Consider the following 18917-nt stretch of genomic DNA (forward strand, 5'->3'; position numbering starts at 1 on the left):
CCCCATGGTTAGGTTTTGCTTCAAGTCAAGCAAGAACATTGGGAGATGAAGTTAAGTGAGCAAACCTTTCCTTTCAGATGTAGCTTTAAGAATACTTTTTTTTCAAATCATCAACTTAAATCAAAAACGTGACAAGCTGAAGTTGTCAGGATATCACCTCAGTATACTGCTTCATAAAACATTATGCAATCCTTCAGAGAGGTCCTAATTTTAACTGCAATGCTCTGAAGGGTATGATCGAGGAAGTGATGAGTTATCCCAGGATATTTCAGTCCTTGCAGAGATGGTGCATAGCACCAGCTTTAATAAAGGAAAATGTTTTGATTCAAAACCAGAGGAAGTCAATATGCATATTTTTCTTATTAAAGGGACCATCATTGTTCAACTTTACCTGGATTGCTTCTTCAAAATAAGGCGATAGTTCCAATGAATTCATAATATGCTACAGGACCACTTTCCTCCGGTTTTAGTACAATACATTTACTCTAATCAAGTTCAATTTTCAAAGTAACATTCACATGCACACATGCTTAGTACAATGGTGACAACTATGTATGAGGCAACATGCAAATTTCACATTTCCCATGGCTCCAGGCCTTAAATGAAAATGGTTGTGTTTCATGTTGACAGTGTAAATAATTCAATCCCACACATTCACACAGAGGCCTGAGTGAGTCAACTCTGGTCCTGAGATCATAAGATACCACTTGATTTGGCTTCACTACTTCTAAAATCTAAACTTCTACACTAAATTCACTAAAGTCCAGCACAAAGTTGGTAGCATGAGCATCCATGAAAAACTCTCAATGCTGAAAAGGGTGCTCTGAGGTTGGTGTTAAGGCAAGTTTCAATTTAAGGAATTGGATGACATGTTTGGGTACGCTTCATCAGATATGAGAATAATTGGTAACATTTACTCTCCAATTAAGTGGGTAACATTTTCAAAAATTTTTGAAGTTCTCCCAAGACATGCTGTTTTTGACTGTAAAATCTGCAAATCGTCTGCAGGCAGCTGTGACCATTTCTCTCTCAAATCTATACCAGACGGAAATACAAAGTGAGGCTGCAGACTTAATCCTGCAGGAAGTTAACAGAGGATACTGCATCCATTTTTAAAACTTAGCATCGGCTGCTCAAATATCATACAATTAGGATCACAATTTCATTTTTGAGCTATAAATGCTTCAACTAATTGTGGCAGGAGCCATGAGAGGTCTGGAAATGTTTTAAACAGTTGGAACTTGGGAGTCCCAGAATCATGCACGCGATTAGGGGCTTTTAATTTATTTTGCTGCGATCCTGAAAGAACGTGCATGTGAATGAACATTAGAGATGGGGAACCAGCTCTGCTCTAATGCCCCCTCTCATTTTTATGCTGCCTACGAGCTTTGTACCATCTAAGCCATGAAAAATTGTCATTTTGAGGTGGTACTGGAGGGATTCTGGTGACCATGTGACAGCAAGCTGATAAAAGGTCAACATTGTAAACCGGGAATAAACAAAGAAAGTGTGTTTAGTGAATATTAACTTTTAAACTACATGTATATGGAGAGGATTAACTGGTGCTTCAGCACATATAAAGAGACACCAACTGAAACCATGGACTTAGCAGGTCCATGCTTTAATATCTCACTGTAAATTAATACAAGACTGAATAAAGATGGGCTTCAGAATCCTTCAAAATGGCTTTCTGGAATACAGTACGATGCGGGTCGTGAAGCAGCTTTCACATGATCAAATTCCACATACAAATAAAGAACAAACATTGAATTTATGGTCAAAGGGTTTACTTTTTCTTCTCACCAAGGGACAATGTGTTTGCATTCCTATCAGGCTTTTCCACTTATATTGAGGACTAACATCCCAAAGGGCTTTATAGGAAAGGGCAACAACAGAGTCATAGAAATGTACAGCACGGAAACAGACCCTTCAGTCCAACCTGTCCATGCTGACCAGATATCCCAATCCAATCTAGTCCCATCTGTCAGCACCCGACCCATATCCCTCCAAACCCTTCCTATTCATATACCCATCCAGGTGCCTTTTAAATGTTGCAATGGTATTAGCCTCCACCACTTCCTCTGGCAGCTCATTCCATACACGTACCACACTCTGCATGACAAAGTTGCTCCTTAGGTCTCTTATATCTTTCCCCTCTCACCCTAAACCTATGCCCTCTTGTTCTGGACTCCCCCGCCCTAGGGAAAAGACTTTGTCTATTTATCCTATCCATACCCCTCAATTTTGTAAACCTCTAAGTTTATAGAAACCTCTTCAGCCTCCGACGCTCTAGGGAAAACAACTTGAAACTGATTTTGGCATTGCTTTATAATAGACAAAGCAAGCTAAACTCATTAAAATATGTATTTTCATCTGGTTTCATAAACTGAGGCTAGGTAATTCATAGAACTGCCTATTGTTGCAACGACATGGACTTCCATGCAATTCTCTCAATTTCCAACATCACCAGAGTCACAAGGTTAGTTTAGACAGAAACAAAGAATTTCCTCATTATTTCTACGCTACCAAGGATGTGAGTAACACAAAAGAATCATAATTCTGTTCAAACTGAAACATTTTGAATTGTATATATTCTTCCTTAAATTTTGTTCTTTAAGCCAGAGACCACCTTTCACATTCAACCTATTAGACTACTAAAATACTATGAATACAATAGAAACATTAGTAAATGGGAATTAGCACCTACATTTTTATGCCTCCCTGGCATCTGGAATATCAATTAGATACAGTGAGGCTAAAAGCAGGCAGATGTTCCAGGCCCTACAAATATCGTCAAATGGAATTGGTTATATGGCTTTTCCTAAAGTCAGGAATCTAATGGATTTTCAGAAATCTTTTATCCTATCTACAAAAATTCCCACTGCACTAAGTAACAAAGTGAAACCCAGATGAAGCAACCAACCAGCTTGATGGCCTGAAATAATGAAAAATCCAATATTTGTAACAGAAAAAGATTTGGATGTTTTTTTTTCAGTCAACAATGGGTTTGTCCTCATTGTTTGTCATGTGAGGAGCGGTTGAGGATTCTGGGTCTGTACTCAAAAGGAGCTTGGAAGGATGAGGGGAGATCTCATTGAAACTTACAGAAAACTGACAGAGTAGACACGGAAGACATTTCAGTCAGAGAGACTAGGACTGGAGGGTATGGCCTCCAAATGAAGGGATGCTTTAGAACTGAGAAGAGGAGGAACCTTTTTAGCCGGGTGTGGTGATTTAAGGTACTCACTGCCACAGATGGCTGTGGAGGCCAAGTCACAGAGTGTCTTTAAGACAAAGATAGATAGGTTCTTGATTAGAAAGGGGATCAAGAGATATGGGGAGAAGGCAGGAGAATGGGGTTGAGAAACCAATCAGCCATGATCAAATGGCAGAGCACATTCAATGGGCCGAATGGCCTAATTCTGAAGTTATATCGTATAATCTTATCATTAGGTATGAGGAAATTTGGCAACAAGGGGCTAGATTCAGCTCATTACACTGGATAAATGATTTAAAGCTCCCAAATGAATTGTCCTTCAATGTAAACAAATTTCAATACATCTATAGGTTTGAAAGGTCTCATTTGAGACTAAAATTTAAATCATAATAAAACACAAAATGAAATTGTGTACTTTCATAAAAATGCTGCACCTTGAGATTTTTATAAAAAAGTTACTAGCAGGCCAATGTAAAAAAGTTGGCACCAATGAATGAAATATAGAAGTGCTGCAATTCTTCAAAAGTACATGATATCGATCGGCTAACTAATGCCAATGTCTAAATATGAAAACCTCAAACTACTGTCACAAAAAGCTATAGATACTGGGTCAGCTAAAATTTAAGACAAACCAATAGATTTTTACAAGGCTAGGGCATAAAGAGATACTGATATAGATAGGTAAAAGATGTTAGGACACAAATCAGAGCTCAGATGGGTGAGACAGACTCAAGTTCAATGGCTTAGTACTATAACAGATAAATGGGACTATCAGTTTAACTTTATATTCAGGCTAACATCTGTGCTAGCAACATAATGAGCAACGTGTACATCATAAGAACATTCCTCAGGCTTCTCAATTTATAAAGGACACATCAACAAAGTTTGTACTGACAGTGTGGAGTAAGTCTTCGTTTCTGCTAACTAATATTGTGACTCTGGTTATGTTGAAAATTGAGAGAATTTGCATGGGAGTTCAAGTGGTTGCAACAATAGGCAGTTCTATGAATTACCTAGCCTCAGATAGCTTATGGCACCACTACATCTGTTGAGAAGTAACATGAATAAGATAGATATCTTGTGGTCAGCATTCAACTAAAGAAAGCCAAATAACATGATTAACAAATCACTTCATGGTCCAAACATGCAGAATTCCTGGGATAAGTGACCGCCCTTGACATTAAGGCTACATTTGACAAAATGTAGCACCAAGACACCCCAAAGCCAAAGCCAAAGCCAATAGAGATCACAAGATTACTACCAAAGCAGTAGGTTTGTGGTGTTACAGGCCAATCATCTCGGCTCAGAACTTTATTGTAGGAATTTGTCAAGATAGAGCCTTGGCAGAACTATTTTTAACAATATCCACCTTTTAGGTGGTCAGAAATGGGATAATTATTTTGATGCATGATAATTAAGTTTATTTGAAATTCCTCAGCAGTTGAAGCAGTCCACGTACGCATGAAGAAAACCAGGATAATCCAAACTTGGCTGATATGTAATATTAATGTTATTTATTCCTGACATTCAATTCTATCTTCATCAATTCAACCATCATCTACTCCTAATAGTTACCACTGATAAGAACCTTGACTGGATCAGCCAGGTAAATGCTGCAGTCAGTAGAGCTGCTCTAAGGCTATGTATTCTACAGAAAATGGCTCACTGACTTGGAATCCTCCCCACTTTCTACTACATACAAGTCAATAATGTGAATGAACATTTGCCCAGATAGATAAAGCTGCAGCACTTGGCATTATGGAGAACGTAGCAGTCCAAGAGATTGGTAGCCATTCACCACCTCAAATATTCATTCTCTCCTTCACCAGTGCATCACGACTACTACATGTACTGCTGACAAGATGTTCTGCAGGAACTTAGCAAAAGCTTTGCAAACAAGAACTTTCCAAACCCAGAACTACAAGATCACAAATAGGAGCATGGGAATGCTATCCTAACTTGACCACAGATTTTCAGTCTTTCTTTACAGTTGGACCTCCCTCCCTAATACCAAATGGTATCTTGAGTAATTCAAATGACAACTATAAACGATAACACGTTAGCAACACCCATGATCCAAAGAATATCGAGCCAGAGTTTGATAGGACTGACTAAAGAACTGTTCGCTTCCAAGATACAGACACAGCTTACAGATTTGGCAAGATTTACTGAAGCAATTGAGAGAAATATACAGTTGGAAAAGTTGCTACTACCCATCTATTAAGAAAAAGGTTAAAAAAAATCTCAAAACATTTAAATTCATTTTGGTTTTACCCAAGTTAAAACAAATTACCATGGTCACCAGAAACACAACCAGGTTTTTTTCATAGGCCTGTATTGAGGTAATTATGCTATAATGCACGTGACAACAGGGGATGCACATTCCAATTAGAAGCCAATGTTAGAATAGCAAAAGGCCCCACTCACTTGTAATATCATAGACAACAACTGCAACAGTAGAGTCACGAATGTAGCTAGGAATCAAGCTCCTGAACCGCTCCTGACCTGCTGTGTCCCATAACTGCAACCGCACCTAGTCATCAGGCAAACAACAGCAAGAAAAGGGAGGAATAAGAACATCAAGGGCTGTTCCCTTTTGAATATCAAAACTTTATATACCTACTTGTGATATCGTAAACTACTACAGCTGCGGCTGAATCACGGATGTAACTGGGAATAAGGCTACGGAAACGCTCTTGGCCTGCAGTATCCCAGAGCTGAAGCCGTATCTGTAGGATGGGAAAAAAAGTCAAAGAGAACAAAACCAATGGCAAGCACTAAAACAGACAAAGCAAATTAAACTGGAGGGGTTGGGGGGAGGGAGGGAGATGTATAGAGCAAATGCTGGGACTAAACACAATGGCCACAAAGTATAAAACCAGAGAGAAACTGGTGTTAAACCCATAAGTAGCAAAATAGCATGGTGTCACATCTCAAGAAAAAACAAAAATTTAGAACGTTTCCATTCCAGAGATTTGATATCTGCAATAATATAACGTGCGTGAGTTTATGCTTTTATATTGGTGGAAATGTGTTGAACACACCACAGAGTGCTGAAATATGGGTTAATTGCAACTTGGTGTAACTAAAAGTTGAACTTGAAATGCTGCCAGCTGTGAGAAATCCTCATTTCAGGAGCCAATAATATGAACACTCCACTGGCAGCTGCAGCACAACAGCTTTTCACAGGTTATGGGAGACTGTGTAGAAACCTGCTCGCCATGCTTCTTCTGATATGGCGGTTCACTTTTAAAATAATAAGTTCACTTTGCATTTGGGAGAGAAATGCTGAAAATTATTCTGCTAACAAAAATTATGATACTCAAGAATTTAGTACATCAAGTGATATAGATAGCAAAGAGAATACATCATAGCGTTTTCTGGTCCCAGATCTAACTAGAAGCCAAAGATAATGATCAAGATCACTAAACAAAATCATCCAAGATGGACGACAAGAACAAAAATGCATTCACTAATGCAAAATCAGGATCATTTTTGTTTATTTCATCATGAGAATAGGGTCAGCATTTATTGCCCATTGCCAAATGTCCTGGAGAATATCATAAAAACCAACTTTCTTGAATTGCTACAATGCTTGGGTATAAGGAAAACAAAAATAAAACAAGGAACTGCGAATGCTGGAAATCAGAAACAAAAACAGAAACAGAAAAACATGTCTGGCAGCATCTGTAGAGAGAAAGCAGAGTTAACGTTTTGGATCAAGTGGGCCTTTTCAGAACTGATCACCAATCACATCATCCACATACTGGAGAAAGAATTGAGGGTGGAGGCCAGAGTAGGATTGAAACAAATTACGTTCCATGTACCTGATTAAGAAACATACATAACTGGTGGCCATGCAGGTACCCAAGACCACACCTTTGACCTGAAGAAAATGAAAGGAATTAAGGAGCTGTTCAAAGTGAGGACATTAGAGGTCAGGAGGAGAGGGGGAGCTGATGGGGATGATTTAAGCATTTCTTTCTAGGAGGAAGTGGACAGTCCTGAGACTATCCTGATGAGGAATGGACATGTAAAAGGATGCCCTTCGGACAGAGGCAGCAGTTGGAGCCTGCGAAATGGATATTTTTGGGTATAGGAACAGCATTACATATCTTAAGGTCCCCTGTCAAAAAGATGGCACCGGTTTAGAATCCGTTATCCACACATTGTATACATTGCCCATATAATAACAAAACTAAAAAAAAATTTAAAGGTATTGCAGAGAAGCAAAAATATATACTCTTTTCTCTTGTGGAAACATTCTGACAGAGCTTATAAACATTTTACAGTTTATAAAAGCAGACATGCTCATTTATCACAACATAAAACAAGCACTTGAAAAGGCCTCGATGACAGGACTCCTGGCTCAAGACTCATTCAATGCACTAAACCGGTCTGACAGTCAGCAGTAATCAATATGGAATTAACAGTATTCCCACACTCAAGTACTAGAAACAATTGATAAGCTTTGCACAGAGACACTCAGTTCTCCCCATTTACCCTAACAGCAGCAGTTTTTAACAGTTGCTAATATCTGCACTCTTCACAGTTCCACATGCAAGAGCTGCTTAAAAGAAAAAGTGAATTCCAAAATAATATAGCTGAAATTAAATGTTAGCCATTAAACAGGATTAGCTAAAAAAATTAGGAGCCCACTTTGGTGCAACATTAGAACAGCCAAGACAAAGTTTCAGCTTTTATAGCCTTTGCTCATTTCACCACAACGCTATCCCAATATCTTTTTACTAAGTATCTTTTTACTAAGTTCTAAATACAGTATTGATCAGTGTCTTCACTTTTCAAAATACTAATCAAATTTGCAAAATTAGGGCCTTTAAATTTGAAAAAGAAATACTTTGAGATTACTTACTGTTCGATCTTCCAAATACATAGTTTTTGACAAAAAATCTATTCCAATGGTTGCCTGCGGGTGGAGGTGGTGGCAGAGAAGGAATAAAACAGGATTAGTTCCAGCAAGATACACAAGCTACCAAATTTCAAAAAAATCACGAAGGTGAATAATTTGTTTCGACAATGTAAAACTCAGATACTCAATACGATACGAAGATTCTGATCTGTTTGACCTTTCCAAACCAACTTGATTGGATAAAGTAATCAGCAAATGCTCCTGTACATCATTGAGTTATTTCTGATCTAGGGCATGTCATAGATGGGACTTTGACAGTAACCTCAGCCAGTGTGGGAATTCACCCCACATGGTTGGCATCACTCTACATCACAAACCAGCCACACTTCCAAACCAAGAAAGTTTGATTAGAAGTCTGCAAAATATTATAACTGAGGAAGTTCAGGCTCTTACATTTATGGAAAAGTTCATTTTGACAGATTTGGAATGGATTAATTTGAATTGCATTCACAGTTTAAGGCCAAAATATGTCAGGAATCAGTTAAATAAAGCCCTAAACAGTCGAGGTGCGGGATGTAACTTCTGTAGACTGAGTTATTGGTTAACTGTGTCAAGAAGCAGGTTGAAACATTGTTTTGCTGTGTTTTGAGATAATTTAAGTGCTGAACATATTCCATTTTTTGGGGGGGGGGGGGGGGGGTTGATTACTTGTTTAAAAAACAACAGATCTTTATTACACAAGTCTGCATATGTGTGTGAATTCCTCAGTGATTAACTACAATAAGTAATTAAACAAAGAAAACAAACATATGATTGATCGAGTCAGGCCTCATTGTGCAAATAGACAAGTGAATTCAGACAATCAGCTGGATCATAACATTTTCACATGTTATAGTTACATTTGCAAATCTTAAATCAAACCAATAGTTTACTAAATCCATTAGATTAGACAAGGCGTTAATGTGTTGTCTAAACTATCAGTTTTATAATGCAACTGCCACTTGTCAAATACTGCAATCAGGATATTCCACTGGCTTGCATACAGAAGGTCTGAATCTATTAATGATTCGCAGTTTAACAATAGCATGCAAGTTAGGAGAAGCAAAGAGCTATTCAGACATTTAAGCCTGCTCTACCATTCAACAAGATCATATGCTCATTCTTGCCAACTTCTGATAACCTTTCACTCCTTGCTTGAGAATCAAACTACATTTGGTTTAAAACATTTTCAAGGACTTTGCTTCCACCACATTTTCAGGAAGAGTGTTCCAAAGACTATGGCCCTTGAAATTTTGCCTCATCTGTTTTAAAAGGGCAATCCTCAATTTTTCAACAGTGATGCCTAATTCTAGATTTTCCCAAAAATCTGGAAACATCCTCTCTACACCTACCCTATTAAGACCTTGAAGAATTATGAATTTTGATGAAGTTCTCTTTTACACGTCTAAACTCCAACATATACAAATCTAGCCTGTTCAAGCTCTCCTGGAAAGGATATTGATTTTGTCAAGTTGAAAGAGAGCCAAAGGAAAAAGATTGTAATCCAGGCGACACCATTTTTTTAAAAAAAGTGAATAACCAAACTTCTTCATATAGCTGAAACTTCATATTCAGAATTAAAACCCAAATAGTGCAGTCACAGTAATACCACTGGATTAGAAAACCCGAATCACACGACTTTTATTCTGGGGACATGGGTTTGAATTTCATAATGCCAAATGTTGAGTCCTGAATTCAATAAAAAGAAATATGGAATTAAAAGCTGGTGATCATTTAAAATCATTTTCAATTGTCATAAGAATCTTTCTAGTTTATCCACATCTGGCCTGCCTGACACATAACTCTAGATCCACAACAATATGGTTTATTCTCAATTGTCCTCCTGTTAAGAGTTAACAAATGAGGGCCTCGCCTGCACATCTACATCACATGAACAAATAAAAATATCAAGAATAATTTATACAGCGACAACGGTCAACAATCCCAAAAGTACCATCTGCTCCTCTCTTTTTATATTAAACAAAACTGCAAAGTTATTTAGTAAGGAATCCAAAAAGGGTGTAGGAGAGGACCCATTAATTAAAAAGTGAAGGACATTTAAAAACAGTAAAAACAGATTGCAGCTATAGTTCTTAGAATTCATGGGATTAAGAGTGAGAAGAAAGCAAGAACACAGTATTGAGTTGGATGATTCTATTGAATGATGGAGCAGGCTTGAAGGTCTACTCCTGAGTTTTGACAGTTCAATAGTCCGTCAATCAATCTATTACTGTTAGATTATGAATTTCAAAATAAATTTTTCCTGAAGGTACAAAATGATTATAAAATTAAGTATCTCAAGCATCAACAAGTTCAAATCTAATTTTATAGCAGATAGAATAATGCCTTTACCTGGTAAGTGTTGTCAAAACTGTCATACATGAACCTCGTTATCAATGAAGTCTTCCCCACTGAAAAGCAAAACAAGGACAAAATGTAAGAACTGCTCAATTTTTTTGAATTATTGGATCCTTGTTGTTTTCAGGACCAAAGACAAAACACATTTCTTTGACATTCTTCACAATGGACTTTCAAAGTGAATGTTCAATGCAGCAGCAAAATTAGTTAGAAAGCAATGCCAGATTGACTCCTCTTGCATTGAGTGCACAGGAAGCCCAAAACAGGAAGTCAATAACCATGATAAAATCAAGTAACTCCCAATTTAAATTGCAGAAACAATATCCATTTTTATTTTTCTCTTAGAAGTAAATTGCTAATTTGCTGTTCATCGACTTAAACCCAAAAAACATTTTTCTGACTGTCCCATCTGAGTGTTAATTCCTAAATCAGAAATATGTAAACAATATATTTTTATTCTTTATAAATTACATTGAACTAATACAAATGTTAAAGTGAATTGCTTCAAGTTGTTTTATCTAGTCAGTTTCAAACTTTAAATCCTGCCCAAAACTTTTGACATTGACTCGTTATGTCCCGTTTAAAGGTTTAGCATTCAAAGATCAAGCATCTCCCCCATTTCTTCCAGTCATAGGTTGACTGGACTTGTAAGTAGAGCATCTGGCAACCAGACAAGATAGCAGCCAAGAATCTGTTCAGAACACCTGAATGTATAGCCTTACACATGCTTAATGAGAAATATGTACATATGAAGGGAGCACACTAGTTGTTGCCCAGTGACAATACAATTTTAAAAGCAACTGCAATTTTTCTTTAAAGATACCAAGCTTACTGGAGAACGAATGTATAATATTATCTTTGCTGCGAGGACCTGAAAACAAATCCAATCCAGATCACCAGGATTAAAATCTGTTTGCTGGTTTTAAAAGCGTGATCTGGAATGACTGGAGTTTAGTTGTAAATTTTGCCCAAGACAAAGCTGGGAAGAAAATAAGGCCTTGCCACCAATACCATCAAGTACTGTGACTGCAACTGAGCATGGCCATTTAAGACAAATGAGGAATTTCTTCTGAGGGTAGTGCATCTGTGGGTTTCTTTACTGTCAAAGTTGGGTCATTAAGTGCATTATAGGCTGAGAGACAGATTTTTAAAACAGTAAGGGAATCAAGGGCTGTCGGGGAAAGGCACAAAAGTGAAGTTGAAGATTATCAGAGCAGCCAAGATCTCACTGAATGACACCAGCAGACTCAACTGGTTGAATAGGCTATTTCTGTTTCCACATCTTATCGTCTTATGGCTTTTTCAATTGTTTTATACAGGGTCACAAATTGCTATCCACAGAATTTTTTCATCTACCAAATATAGCTAATATACTGCCACAACTTCACTGCCTCTTGCCTTAAAGAGTCCATGTGCAGTTTGCACATTCTCCCTGTGTCTGCATGGGTTTCCTCCGGGTCCTCCGGTTTCCTCCCACAGTTCAAAAATGTGCAGGTTAGGTGAATTGGCCGTAGTGTCAGGTGAAGGAGTAAATGTAGGGGAATGGGTCTGGGTGGGTTGCGCTTCGGCAGGTCGGTGTGGACTTGTTGGCCGAAGGACCTGTTTCCACACTGTAAGCAATCTAATCTAATCTTTTCAAACATCTTCTGGAAATTCAAACACATTACATCCCCTCTCACAATCTGGCTGGTTACCAGTTCAAAAAGTTCTAATAAACTTGTCAGGCAAAACTCCTGAATTCCTGAAAGACCAAAGCAGTGATTGGATATGGAGACAGAAAGCAAGCAGCATATATAGGTTGAGTGGGGATAAGCAATAAAGAGATCGGATGATCAAAAAAGTTGATCTTCTGAACACAATTCAGACTTGGACAGGACAAAGGATGAACTTCATATACAACAATACATATAGCTGCACTTAAACAAGTTTAAATTTGAAAACAAGACAGGAAAGCCTACTGAAAAAAACAAACATTCAATTGAAGTCAGTATGGGCTAACGTTGCAGGGTTAAGGAAAAAACTGCCTTCATTTTAAGATATCAAAGTGTTAAATTGTACGCAGGGCAATTTAAAAGATGAAAGTAAAATAACTTTGAACCACGCTTTTAAAATCTGTATTATAACCTTGTACTTGATGAAAAGATAAAACTTCTAATCAAACTACTTAATGTCTACTCACTCATTCAGACATTATGATACAGACATAGAATACTTGCCCAGTTATTTTAGCATGCCTAGCAGATCCAACAAACGCATGATTAGTGTATACTTGGCCAAAGAACCTTGAACGTCAGGAAGGCCCACAGAGGGACTAACTTCTCAAATCAAACCTGAGATAGTAATGTGACCAAATTACTGCAAATGACCATTGTTGACATGGCTAGTACTTTGAGAAGTCCTTTTTGTGACAATTAACACCATGTGGTTAATTTGTTTGCACAGCTGCCTGACAGGAGTACGTTTTTCATGTGCCAGAAAGTCACAAATTTATATTTACACCCAAAGATGCAGTTAAGGTTGCTATTTCAATCTCCATGTCACAGCTCATAGTTAGCTCAGCAGACAGCTGAACATTTAAAGATTCTACGCTACCAAAAATAATCACTGGTTTACAGTTAAATAACTGGAAATCCCTATACCTCTCCAATTCATCTTCCAAATCACCAGGAAGGAAGACAACTTCCAAACTTCATGATAATAAGCAATTGCTTGTGATCATCTTGTTAAAAAGTGCTGAGTGGTGATGATGCTCAGTATTCAACACATGAGAATAACAGAAATAAAACAGAGCATCATTAGACAGATTTAACAATATAATAGTATACTACAGGTCTCAAACTAGCACTTGTGGAAATTAGTTAATCCTCATTAAATAAATGTTGTGCTCTAAAGCAATTTCTTGTCATTTTGTATAGTAATATTCTACTGTAACCATGTTATACTGAGAATAGAGGTCAGGAATCAGGACTAAATGCATGTAACCCATAATGGTTTAACAAGTTGTTGGAGGGAATCCTGAGGGACAGGGTGTACATGTGTTTGGAAAGGCAAGGACTGATTAGGGATCGTCAACGTGGCTTTAAGCATGGGAAATCATGTCTCACAAACTTGACAGTTTTTTGAAGTAACAAAGAGGATTGATGAGGGCAGAGCAGTGGACACGATCTACATGGACTTCAGGAAGGCGTTTGACAAGGTTCCCCAAGGGACACTGCTGAGCAAGGTTAGATCTCATGGAATACAGGGAGAACTTGCCATTTGGATACAGAACTGATTCAAAGGTAGAAGACAGAGGGTGGTGGTGGAGGGTTGTTTTTCAGACTGGAGCCTTGTGACCAGTGGAGTGCCACAAGGATCAGTGCTGGATCCACTACTTTTCATCATTTATATAAATGATTTTGATGTGAGCATAAGAGATACAGTTAGTAAGTTTGCAGATGACACCAAAATTGAAGGTGTAGTGGGCAGCGAAAGTTACCTCAGATTACAACAGGATCTTGATCAGATGGACCAATGGGCTGAGAAGTGGCAGATGGAGTTTAATTCAGATAAATGTGAGGTGCTGCATTTTGGGAAAGCAAATCTTAGCAGGACTTATCCACTTAATGGTAAGGTCCGAGGGAGTGTTGCTGAACAAAGAGACCTTGGAGTGCAGGTTCATAGCTCCTTGAAAATGGAGTCACAGGTAGATAGAATAGTGAAGGCAGCGTTTGGTATGCTTTCCTTTATTGGTCAGAGTATTGAGTACAGGAGTTGGGAGGTCATGCTTCCGCTGTACAGGACGTTGGTTAGGCTACTGTTGGAATATTGCTTGCAATTCTGGCTCTTCCTTATCGGAAAGATATTGTGAAACTTGAAAGGGCTCAGAAAAGATTTACAAGGATGTTGCCAGGTTTGGAGGATTTGAGCTATAGGGAGAGGTTGAATAGGCTAGGGCTGTTTTCCCTGGAGCGTCGGAGGCTGAGGGGTGACCTTATAGAGATTTATAAAATCATGAGTGGTATGGATAGGATAAATAGACAAAGGCTTTTCCTTGGGTGGGGGAGTCCAGAACTAGAGGGCATAGGCTTAGGGTGAGAGGGGAAAGATATAAAAGAGACCTAAGGGGCAACTTTTTCATGCAGAGGGTGGTACGTGTATGCAATGAGCTGCCAGAGGAAGTGGTGGAGACTGGAACAATTGCAACATTTAAAAGGCACCTGGATGGGTATATGAATAGGAAGGGTTTGGAGGGATATGGGCTAGGTGCTGGCAGGTGGGACTAGATTGGGTTGGGATATCTGGTCGACATGGACGAGTTGGACTGAAGGGTCTGTTTCCATGCTGTACATCTCGATGCCTCTGTAATTCTTTCTAAATTAGCTAGGTTTTCTCTTCTACGAGAATTCTAATAATGCTTTTAAAGTGCTAGTCAGTGTCATCGCTATATTAATAGTTTTCCTGGTGAGTCAGTACAACAAAATACTTGCTAAACATTATGTTCCCAGAATCATACCTCATCATAGTTAGAATTGAAACTTCTATTGATAGCATTTTGGTATATAGCCCATTCAGAAATCGATTCATTTTTAAAAAAACCCGATCAGCTCCTCACAACTCAGAAGATAATAATCAAGAAACAAAAAACTTAATTTTGAGATATTAAATTAACAAATTACAATTAAAGTAACATAACACCCCTATTCAAGAAAAGGGAGAGAGACAGAAAGCATAAGACACTAAAAACATAGAAAATAAATGTAGGCCATTTAGCCCCTCAGGCCTGCTTTGCCATTCAATATAATCATGCTCAGTACCCTGTTCCTGCTTTCCACCACCTGTCTTGTCTAAAGCACCTGTACATTAAGTTACCAGTTCCATCCCTCGCTTAGCCACGTTTCTGTAATGGCTATTATATCAGAGTCCCACGTACCTATCCATGCCCTGATTTCAGCCTTACCAGTCAGCTCTCTTGCATTGAAATATATGTCATTTAATCCAACAGGCAGTCCTTGCTCCCTGTCATGTCCCTGCCTGACCGGTCTCTTCACTTTACTATTTCAGATTACTGTATCTCCTTCCAGCCTTGCATTTGCTTCCCTCTGTTGAGGATCCCGCACCCTGCCAATCTAGTTTAAACCCTCCTTTGTAGCACTAGCAAACCTGGCCAAGATATTGAGCCCTTCCAGTAAAAATGTAACACATTTCTTTTTGGCAGGTCACCTCTGCCCCAGAAAAGATCTCTATGACCTAAAAATCTGATTCCCTGGCCACTGCACCAATTCTTCAACCACATATTAATGTAGCACTAGCAAACCTGGCCAAGATATTGAGCCCTTCCAGTAAAAATGTAACATTTCTTTTTGGCAGGTCACCTCTGCCCCAGAAAAGATCTCTATGATCTAAAAATCTGATTCCCTGGCCACTGCACCAATTCTTCAACCACATATTAATTTGCCATATCCTGCTGTTCTTACCCTCACTAGCATGTGGCACTGGAAGTAATCCAGAGATTAAAAACAGGGACCCCCGTCAGTGGTAAACGATTTTCCTAGCTCTCTAAAGTCACTCCATAGGACCTCAGCCCTATTTGTCCCTATGTCACTTGTGCCAAAAGTGCACAATGAAATCTGGCTGCTCACCCTCCCTCTTGAGAACATTCTGCAGCCACTCCGAAAATATCCTGGGACCCTGGCACCCGGGAGGTAACACATCATCCTGGATTCCCATCCAGAATCTCTTGTCTGACCCTATCGATTCTCCAATCTCTAAAGATCCTGTTTAACTTTACACTTTCCCGCTGTGCCCCAGAGCCAGTCGTAGCCCCATTGACCTGGCTACTGCTGCTTTCCAGAGTGGTCATCCCTTCCTAATAGTATCCAAAACCGTATACTTGTTTGAGGAGAATGGCCACGGGGGGATTCCAATATGCTCTCCCTTTGCCTTTTCTGGTGATTACCCAGCTAATCTCTATGTGCATCTATTGGTGTGGCTACCTCACTGAAAATCTCATCTATGAAGCATTCAGCATCTGAGTGCTCCAGCTCCCTCAACACTGTTTCCCAGAAACTGCAGCTGGGTGCACTTCCTGCAGGTGTAATCATCAGGGGATGCTGGAAGTCTCCCTGAGCTCACACAACATGCACAAGGAACAGGCCCAGAATGGCAGTTTCAGGCCTAGTGCCTGGCGGGGTGGTCTCCTAGTGGGGCAGTCTTTTCTTTGGCACATTCAGTCTTCCAACAGACCAGCATGGAGGTCTCAGCTTGGCAGGGCAGTCTCAACTCGGCCATGTCTGGCAGTTGCAGCTGAGTTTTCAAGTGAACGCCAAATGCAGAAGTACTTAATTGAATTGCGATGAACATTAAGAGTCAAAGAGATGTACAGGATGGAAACAGACCCTTCGGTCCAACTCGTCCATGCTGACCAGATATTCCAACCTGCCAGCACCCGGCCCATATCCCTCCAAACCCTTCCTATTCATGTACCCATCCAAATGCTTTTTAAATGTTGCAATTGTACCAGCCTCCACCACTTCCTCTGGCAGCTCATTCCATATACGTACTACCCTCTGTGTGAAAAAGTTGCCCTTAGGTCTCTTTTATATCTTTCCCCTCACCCTAAACCGATGCCCTCTAGTTCTGGACTCCCCGATCCCAGGGAAAAGACTTTGTCTATTTATCCTATCCGTGTAAACCTCTATAAGGTCATCCCTCAGCCTCCGACACTTTTAAAGACTTATTAATTTAGGTGCCATGGTGTATGACTTAAAACTTTTCACTATTTTTTCTGTAAAACTACAGATGACAATAAATTGCTATTTTATTCATGATTGCATAGCAAATTGTTTGTGACACTAATTAGGACAGTGCAGTACTATTTTGCCAGCAACCAATGCAGGGGCTTTAGCAAGGTTAGCAGGTTCATGTCTGGTCTGGGCACAGTTAATTAGAAGACTCAAAAATAGCCTCAGGCTTTTTAGGTGTCTTGTGTAGACCCTCCTCATTGATTACATGGCACAAGTACTCAATGGAATCTTTCAAAAAAACTCACATTTTATTCTTTTTACTTGTAGGCTGTGCTCCTGTAATGTTTTTGGGTTCCTTCTAAATTTTTAACTGCTCCATTGTGGAGGATCCAGTAATCAAAATAGTGTTCAAATAACACTGGATGGACAAACCCACTTAATATTTGATCCATTGCCTTTTGGAACAAAGGCAGCACTGATGTGTTGCCAAAAAGAAGCTGCTTGCAGCAGAAAAGTCCCACGTATCACTACCATCAGCAGCAGCTGAGATTGCTTCATGACACCCATCTGCACGTAAGCCTGCGACAGATCCATTTTTGAAAAATTCTTTCCCCCACCAGTCCACTAAATAGGTCTATGAGTGGAAGGGGTAATTGATTCACACTCAGGGCAGGTTGAGTGACCTTCAAGTCATCACAAATCCTCACTGCGTTAACCTTTTTAAGACTGGAACGCTGGGAGTGGCCAATTCACTGGTGGCTAATGGTCCCAACACTCCCAGGTTCACCAGTCATTCCAGTCCTGCTTCCACTTTAGGCTGAACAGCACTACGATGCAGTGGATGCACTTCAGATTCAAGGACCAGCCTCTGGTTTCAACTGTAATTTAATTTTGACACCATTCATCTGTCACAAGATTCCTTTGGAGACATTTTTGTACTTGTCCAGATCTCTTGCAAGTGCATATTCATGTTCGCCAACCTATTAACCACACCCCAATTCAACCATAAATTTTGTAATCAGAAACATCGGCATAATGCAGGCTATTTGCCTTTTAATATATATAGTGGCAATTCCACATACTGGCCCTTAAGTAATTTTGGTAGGCTTCAATGGTAGTGTCTCAACTTCTCCCAATAGACTAATTCAGGAAGTTGGGGCACCACTGTAGTCATATCCACTTCCATTTTTACTGTTGTCTCCTCTACTTTGGGAAGAATCCTTCCCAATCAGTTACACACCAGACTGACAGCAAGTTTAACTGAAACTCTGCTGACTTTGGACCTTATGCTTCTCCTGCAGATTCCTTGTCCACTCTCTAATTGGTGATATTTCCCTCATGTCTTGTTCTTAGGATTGTTTCTTCGGACTCCCCTTCTCGTTTGGATTGTACCCTGCAATATGACCCACTCATGTACATCTGCTGGGCTTAGAGTCCAACATGTTGACTCGTTTAGACCATTCTGGTCACATTAGCGGCATTCTACAGTTGGTTATATACTCTGCCAAGTTTCCTTAATTTATGCACCTGGGCGTCGTCAGCCAACTGGGTTGCTTCACTGGTAGCCAATTCAATTGAGATAGTAATTCCAAAAGCTGCCTTGAAATCCACATCTCTCCTTTTCAGTAGCTTCCATTGGATGGCTGTGTGTTGCAGGCCGCAAAACAAACGGTTCTGCAAAGTAGTGTGAAGGAACTCTCTGAATTCA

At 39.4% G+C, this 18917-nt stretch overlaps 1 protein-coding gene across 2 annotated transcripts in view; it reads right to left on the reverse strand.

Annotated features, from left to right (window-relative positions):
- Window positions 1–18917, reverse strand: part of rab6a (RAB6A, member RAS oncogene family) — a 71326-nt gene that overhangs the window by 24792 nt on the left and 27617 nt on the right. The window contains exons 2-4 of one of the 2 annotated variants that reach the window (XM_043692193.1): window positions 10479–10537; window positions 8091–8144; window positions 5841–5946 (exon numbers count right to left, since the gene is read on the reverse strand). In XM_043692193.1, the coding sequence (XP_043548128.1) occupies window positions 5841–5946; window positions 8091–8144; window positions 10479–10537 (219 nt within the window). Of the gene's footprint in view, window positions 1–5644; window positions 5751–5840; window positions 5947–8090; window positions 8145–10478; window positions 10538–18917 lie in introns of both variants that reach the window. The other variant, XM_043692192.1, reaches the window with a different exon arrangement.

This window comes from Chiloscyllium plagiosum, chromosome 6 (genome assembly GCF_004010195.1).
Source record: "Chiloscyllium plagiosum isolate BGI_BamShark_2017 chromosome 6, ASM401019v2, whole genome shotgun sequence".
Taxonomy (NCBI): Eukaryota; Metazoa; Chordata; class Chondrichthyes; order Orectolobiformes; family Hemiscylliidae; genus Chiloscyllium; species Chiloscyllium plagiosum.